Here is a 7,471-nt window from a genome sequence, read left to right on the forward strand (position 1 = left end):
GCGATCAGGCCTCGTAAGGTCTAGCAAAGCCGCCATGTTGGCCTCTTAAATGCATATAATTTTTTTAGGCTGCTCCAAAATGAGTCTGCGAGACCCTAAATTTGAAGGTTGTGAGACGCTGGTATGCAGCACGCTCCAAATCAATCCAGCCGGTCGCACGGGAGGGAAGTTTGAGCCCGTTTTCTTCCTCCCGTGTCCAGTCCTGCCAGTAGTGCCACTAGCGGTCTGACCTTTGGTCGTTCCCTTCGTTCCATCGACTCTGCCATCTACTCTCTTCGTTCGCCTTGAATTTATGATCCCTCGCGTCGCCTCACCCCCTCACCCCCCTCGCGACGCCTCCTTGGGCGACAGCCAGGGGACCCAAACCCTAGCGCCACCAGCCCCCTCTCGTCTCCTCTCCTGCCGCCGATACCGCCGGCCAAGTCCGCGGTGGCAGCGGGCCTGACCCCAAAGCGCTAGGGCGGGTGGTGTGCTGCTTGATCTCCCGGAGTCGGCAGGGGCGTCCCTGGTGTTGGATTCGTGAGCAGCAGGTAGGGCGGCGCCCCTTGCCTGTGCGGCGGTGGCCTGATCCATGGTCGGCATGGTGCTCTTCACCCTGGTGGAGTATGTGCCTCGAGATGGGTGGCAGCAGAAGACACGGATCTGGAGTCCTGTCCAGGTCCGCCTCGACATGGTTTTGTCCAACCGGCGGCGCGTGGAGGGACCGGTGAGAGGCGGCTGGAGGCTCTCTGCCGGCGTTTCGGTGGCGGCCTTCATCTTCACGACGAGGCTACGATCGGATCCAGTCAGCTACAAGAGTGGGGTGATGCAACTTCCTGTGAAAATCACGCCGACTACGATCATGGCAGACGATGTCGGCGTCTGTGACATCGTTTCCTTCTCGAGGCATCGTTGTTGCAGGTTGCGGCACCACGTTCGAGATGCTCCGGGGGAAACCCTAGATCTGGATCTTCCCGGATCGGACGATGACGGCATCAAATGTTTCCCCTCCTGTGGGCATCCTCATCGTTATGGAGCAAGTGCTCCTAGAGGTGTAGCGGTGTTTCATCCTCCACATCGACGACAATGGATCTCAGCGGCGTAGCACAATGGAGTCTCGGATCCGATGCGGGTGGACGGACTCGCGCAGGAGGACGGCGCTGTCTGGCATCATGATGGCGTCGACGACAGGTCTGACAAGGGCGATGCGTCAATACATGGATCGATGAAAGACGGCGGCGGATGCCTCTGAGAGTGCGCCGGACCGGTCTGTACCCTAGACCCGGCAATGTGGCTTGGCTGGGGTCTTCGACTTTAGATGTTAGTCTTTGGTGCAAAGTCTATTTGATATTCTGCTCGGACATTTTCAAAACTTCAAATTAATATAGAGATTAGTATTTATTATGTCGTTGAAACCGTACTGCATATTATAATTGAACTCGTACTAGAAATTAATGTTGGAATCAAGTTTGAGCCCTCCTTTAGTTTATAGGGTAGGAAAATTATAGAAATAGAAAAGTCATAGGAAATGAGATGACATGTATCTCAAATCTTATGAATAAGAATAGGAAAGGAGATGCCCTTTGATTCACATCATAAGATTTTTTTCATTGAGTCTAGGCTAATGTATTTTCCTATGAAATGTGAAGGACAGAAAGAATTCTTCCATAAAAATAGGATTTCATTCCTACAAACCAAAAAGCTCTAAACGAATTGACGGTTGCTACGAATCAACCGAATAATTTCATCCGCCTAGTCAACCGTCCGATTGGCCCTAGTGATGTTCGATCCCAGCAGTCCTTCGATCCACACCGCGTCCCGCTCTGCAGTGAAGGTGCATCAGCCCATCGTCAATCCACACCATGCCTCCTCTGAACACAGCCATGGTGCAACAAAAACCAACGGATGGCACCTACGCCGGCGACCTCGCAGCCCTGGAGCAGCTGGAGATGCTGCATCATCGCTCCAAAAAGAGCTGCCGGCGACGCGCTATATCGCAGCGCCGAGACTCACCGGGGGCCTGCACCATGGTAGCACTAAGGACTGCAAATAAAGCTTCAACGCAGCACCGACGAAACCTCGGCGAAGCTCCACTGCAACTCCATGGAAGCACCGTCGACGCCGGTTGCTCCATTGCATCCCAGTGACGCTTCATTGCAGCCGCGGCGAAGCTCCGACGTCCCCGATGGTACTCCATTGCAGCCGCGGCGAAGCTCCATTGCAACCGCGGCGAAGCTCCAACGTCCCCGACAGTGCTCCATTGCAGCCGCGGCGAAGCTCCATTGCAACTGGGACAAAGCTCCAACACCCCGACGGTGCTCCATTGCAGTCGCGGCGGAGCGCCGACGTCCCTCCATTGCAGCCCCGGGAGCACTCATTGCAGCGCCGGCGATGACGGCTGATGCAGCGACGCAGCACGCGGCGGCCATGGCGAAAGCTGCGACAAAAAGCATGACGACGACGACGACTGAAGCTGCCATGTAGCGCGAGGATGATGCGATGCAGCTCCGGTGGCGTTTCAATGCAGCCACGGCGGAGCTCTATTGCAGCCCCGGCGGCGCGAGGATGAATCAGGCAACGGCCAACGGCGTTACCTCCTCCGCTTCTGTGCTGCTGCTTGCTTTTCCTCTGCAGCTTGACGAACGAGAGAAGAAAAGGGAAAAGAATCAGGTGGAGGATATGCTTCGTGGGAGAAGATAAGGTGGGCGGGGCCACAGCGACACGTGATGCGCAGGGAGAGCGGCTTACGGGAGAGAGTTTTCATCCGGCTTAATTTAAACATTTTCCAAAGGAATTTTTCCTATAAAAATTCTATCCTATGAAATTCCTACAACATTCCTCTAAACCAAAGGAGGCCCGAAGCTTCAATTGTTGTTGATGAGATGGGGCAGAAACAGATCATGTCAAGCCAATGACAAACTCCAAAACATTACTGTCCCAGAAAAAAACTCAAAAAAACATTATGCAAGCATTATGGAGGCCGCCGATATATACTATGCTAGACTTGCTCTTGCCTGGTTATTTTTAGTTTAGTTGCATATGTTGCTTGACTAAGCTTAGAAAATTAGACAATTTTTCTAGCAGAGCATCCAACCGGAAATGGACCAAACATTCTCACGTTGCCATCAGCAAGTAGTAATGCCGAACAATGGGGTTTAGGGTTCTTTGATACTGGCAATGTATGCTACCGGCAGCTTGAGAAAAAAAATCAAGACTATATACAAAGAGGAAAATAGCCATTGGATTCATACCCGGCCGAATAATTACTGCAGATTCGCGGCGTGCAATGTTCTTTATGCTTGTCATTTCGTCTCCGTAGGAGCAATCTTAGCATTCAGCAAGAGGATGCAGTGAGCGGTCAGCTGTTCTTGGCCTCCTGCAGCATCTCTACAGCCTTCTTCATCTTGGGCCGCTTCGCCGGGGCGCGCTCCGTGCATAGCATCGCGACCTTGAGCACGGCGAGCATCTGCCTCCGCCACGCAAACGACACGGTGCTCAGCCTCGGGTCCATGATCTGCTCCGGCGTCTCCCCCCTCTCCGGCGCAGAGTGCACCCACTTGACAAGGTCCACACCCTCGCCAAACTCCTCGTCCACCGGCATCTTGGACGTCAGGATCTCCAACAGCAGTACCCCGAAGCTGTACACATTTCCTGGTACAGTAACCTGCATTGAGTAGGCATACTCTGCAAGAAATCAAGTGCAATTTGTGTTATGTTTATGGATAGTAAGTTAGTTCTTGTGTATCCAGCAGATTCCTTTGGGAGAAAAGTTCAGACCTGGAGGTATATAACCAAATGTGCCAGCTACCGCGCTGATGCTGGCAGTGCCCTTTGAAGGGTCCAGCAGCTTGGAGATCTCAACTTCGCCAAGAAGCGCGTTGTAGTGCGAGTCAAGGAAGACATTACCCGAAGAAATATCGAGGTGGATGGTGGCAATCTGGTGGAGGAAGGCCAGCCCTTCGGCGACGCCAATCGCGATTGACAACAGCTTTGGCCAGTCAGGCTTCTCTTGGTCACCATCACAGTTGTTTGAACCGTGCAGCAGCTGAAGCAATGTTCCATTCGGCATGTCATACTGCAGCAGCAACGCAACATCCTCGTAGATGACATACCCAATGGGACGCACAAGGTTGGGATGGTTTATGTGCGCGAGTCGCTCGAGCTCCCGGATCATCTTGGCCTGGTGGTGGACGACCGCGCGGTCGACCGACTTCAGCTTCTTCACACACACCACCATGCCTGATGGCATGACAGCCTTGTAGGTCGTGCTGAACGTGCCGCTCCTCAGTGCACTGGCGTCCTTGAACGTCGCCTGGACACAGGTCTGGAAATCAATGGCCTGCTGCAAGCTCTCAATGAACACACTTGAAGCCATGACATGCCTCGCTTCGACGACGACCGCCTCCCCTGCCTCGGCCTTCTTTGCGTCGGCCTCCTTCTCCTGCCTCTCACGCCACATGAACAACGTGACCACCAATGATACCACTGAGAAGATGAGCACGCAGGACCCAGCAACTGCCAGGGCCACCCTGTAAGATATCTTCCTGTGGTCCGATCCATAATTGGAGCCATAAATCGGTCCACAGTCCACATCCAGCGGGTCGCCGCACAGCTTGGCATTGCCGGAGAAACTGGACCCTGCACTCTTCTGAAACGGCCCGAACACCGGTATGGCACCACGGAGCCGGTTGTTTGACAGGTTGACTACTATCAAGCTCAGCATCCCTCTCATGTCAGCAGGGATCTCACCAGATATCTCATTGCTAGATAAATCCAGCGCCACGAGCTTATCGAGCCGCCCAAGCTCACGGGGCAGCGGCCCTGAAAGGTGATTGAAGCTGAGGTTCAGCGCAATCTGTAAGCTCTTGATCTTGCCCATTTCGGCTGGTATCTCACCACTCAGGTTGTTGTTGGCAAGCTGCAGCTCGAGAAGCCGGCTGCAGCCACCGATACCGTGCGGGATGCTGCCCGAGAACTCGTTATGATCGAGCACAAGAAACTGCAGCCTGGATCCGTTGCAGATGGTGTCTGGCAAGCCGCCGCGGAAAGCGTTGTAGCTCAAGTCCAGCTTGCTCAAGTTCCGGCACCGCAGAATGGACCTCGGGTACTCGCCACCGAGGCCATTGCCGGAGATGATGAGCTCTTGCAGGTTTCTCAGCTCCCCAAGCATGTCCGGCACCTCGCCGACAAGGCGGTTGTAGGCCAAATTCAGCAGCGTCAGGTTGGCGCAGCGTGCAAACTGAGCGGGGATGCTGCCGGACAGCTGGTTGCTGTCGGCCTCAAAGTAGGTCAGGCTGGTGGCGTCGCCAATGGATGCCGGGATGGCGCCCGCGAGGCGATTGTTGCCGATGCGCACGTTGGATAGGCCGAGGCACCGGCCGATTGAATCCGGGATGGTGCCGTTGAGCCTATTCACGGTGAGGATCAGAACCTGCAGATTGCCAAGGTCGAAGAGGCTGCTCGGTATGCTCCCCTCGAGGCCGTTGGAGTGGAGGTTGAGCACCTGGAGATTGGACGAGAGCCCGAGCCCGGGCGGGATCGGCCCCGAGAGCGCGTTCTCGTAAGCGGAGAGCACGCGGAGGCCGGGGAGGCCGGCGAGCCAGCCGGGGATGGCGCCGGTGAGGTTGTTGGCCGAAATCTGCACTTCCTGGAGCTCCTTGAGGCCCCTGAGCTCGTCGGGGATGGAGCCGGAGAGGGCGTTGTTGGAGAGGTTCAGGAACTTGAGGCCGGCGGCGAGGCCGAGGGCGGGCGGGATGGGGCCGGAGAGCCTGTTCATGGAGAGGTCGAGGAGCTCGAGGCGGGCGAGCGCGCCGAGCGCCGCGGGGACGGCCCCGGAGAGCGCGTTGAAGGAGAGATCGAGCCGCGCCAGCGCGCGGAGCCCGGCGGCGGCCGAGAAGTCGCCGCGGAGGCCCCGGCGGGGCAGCTCGACCGCGGTGACCTCGCGGGCGCCGCCGCACGTGACGCCGCGCCAGGCGCAGTGGTCCGCCGGCGCGGCGGCCCAGTCCGGCGGCGCCAGCCCCCGGCGCAGCGCCTGCATTGCCGCGGCATCTCCAGCGCCCGCCCGAGGCGCGAGGAGGGAGGCCGAGATGAGGCCGAGGGAGAGGAGAAGGCAGCGGCGGAAGGCGGGATGCATTTGGGGCGGGGTGGCGCTCGGCCCGGGCCGCCGAGGTGGGGTGGTGGTGGCGGCGGCGGCCAGGCCCCGCCCGTGAGTGCTTGCTTTTCAGGGTTGGTAGGCAGAGAGCACGGGAGGGAGGGAGGGGGGCCGCTCGCTGCCTCGCTCGCACTCACGCACTCTCGTCACAGCCCATCAGTGGGAGTGTCGAGGGAGGGGAAAGGGGAAAGTTGTTTTTCCTGATTATTCCGAGGCGCTTTGCGCCACAAGTAGTATAGGAGCATCGCATCATTGAGGCTGGGCATAATGGGACTAAGACTAGCTATAGTGGGAGTAATTTCAGCAGTAACATTGAGTCCAACTCAGCAAATTTGCTTATGTGGCAATGAGTTAATAAGGAGAGAGGTAGTAGTAGTAACTTAGCTAGTTACTGTAACATCACATATTCCAATGCAACATGAGTCTATAACCTAGTAAATGAAGCTATGCATGTTACCACACTTATGTTACTACCCATTAAACTAGCCACAATGGAGAGTAACATACACTAGTAACGTACACGTATACTAGTGTATGTTACTCTCCATTGTGGCTAGTCTAAGGCTGGTTATAGTGAGAGTAACTTAACTAGTAACATAACGCACCTCAAGATAAATTTGTCTATGTGGCATGTAGTTAATAAGGAGAGAGGTGTTTAGAGTAACATAACATGTTATCATCACATAACACTTTCCAAGGCAAGATGGGTCTACAAGCTAATAAATACATCCAACTATGACACTACTTCTATGTTACTTCCCACTATGAAGATAGTAACATAGACTAATGTCATATGCATGACACTAGTATATGTTACTCCCCACCATGACTAGCCTAACATCACTAGTAACATCTTATTTTTCAAGATAATTTTGTTTATGTGGCACATATTTAATGATGAGAGATGATGGTAGTAACTTAACTAGTTACTGTAACATCACACATATTAAGACAATATGAGTCTATAGGCTAATAAATGAGTCTATAGGCTAATAAATGAACCATAACATGACAACACACATATATTACTACCCACTGTAGAGGTAGTAATATAGTCTAGTAAAATGTGATGTTACTAGTCTAAGTTACTCCTGATTGTGACTAGTCTGAGACTAACCATAATAAGAGTAACTTAACTAGTAACATCACACATTTCAATACAAGTTTGCTTATGTGGCAGGTAATTAATAAGAAGAGATGGGTTTATGTAGTACTCCCTCCGTTTCTTTTTGGTCCGCATATAAGATTTGGTCAAGCTTTGTAGAGTTTGACTAACTTTATATTAAAAAATATAAATATTCACAATATGAAATCAGTATTATCAGATACACCATAAAACGT

General features: G+C 53.7%; 1 protein-coding gene across 3 annotated transcripts; it reads right to left on the minus strand.

The window, feature by feature from the left end:
* Positions 1-1,385: 1,385 nt before the first annotated feature.
* LOC123060678 (leucine-rich repeat receptor-like tyrosine-protein kinase PXC3) lies at positions 1,386-6,321 on the minus strand. Of its 3 annotated transcripts, none has more exons than XR_006428099.1 (3): positions 3,757-6,321; positions 3,231-3,663; positions 1,386-2,607 (listed from the first exon to the last, which is right to left on the minus strand). XR_006428099.1 is itself a non-coding variant. In XM_044483491.1 (2 exons), the coding sequence occupies exons 1-2, from the start codon at positions 6,110-6,112 to the stop codon at positions 3,338-3,340; spliced, it is 2,682 nt and encodes an 893-aa protein (XP_044339426.1). In that variant the 5' UTR covers positions 6,113-6,321; the 3' UTR covers positions 3,080-3,337. The 3 variants fall into 3 exon arrangements, 1 of the variants encoding a protein (XP_044339426.1); XR_006428100.1 differs by having other exon boundaries at positions 1,386-2,613; XM_044483491.1 differs by lacking the exon at positions 1,386-2,607 and having other exon boundaries at positions 3,080-3,663.
* Between the last annotated feature and the right edge of the window lie 1,150 nt (positions 6,322-7,471).

The sequence above is a fragment of the Triticum aestivum genome, chromosome 3A (assembly GCF_018294505.1).
Source record: "Triticum aestivum cultivar Chinese Spring chromosome 3A, IWGSC CS RefSeq v2.1, whole genome shotgun sequence".
NCBI classification, from domain to species: Eukaryota; Viridiplantae; Streptophyta; class Magnoliopsida; order Poales; family Poaceae; genus Triticum; species Triticum aestivum.

Bases quoted from the DNA above. Each gene is read 5' to 3' on its own strand.
- LOC123060678 (XM_044483491.1), bottom strand. From the start codon at position 6,112: ATGCATCCCGCCTTCCGCCGCTGCCTTCTCCTCTCCCTCGGCCTCATC. The intron at 3,664-3,756 runs GTCTGAACTTTT...GATTTCTTGCAG, and splicing joins ATTTGGTTATATACCTCCAG to AGTATGCCTACTCAATGCAG.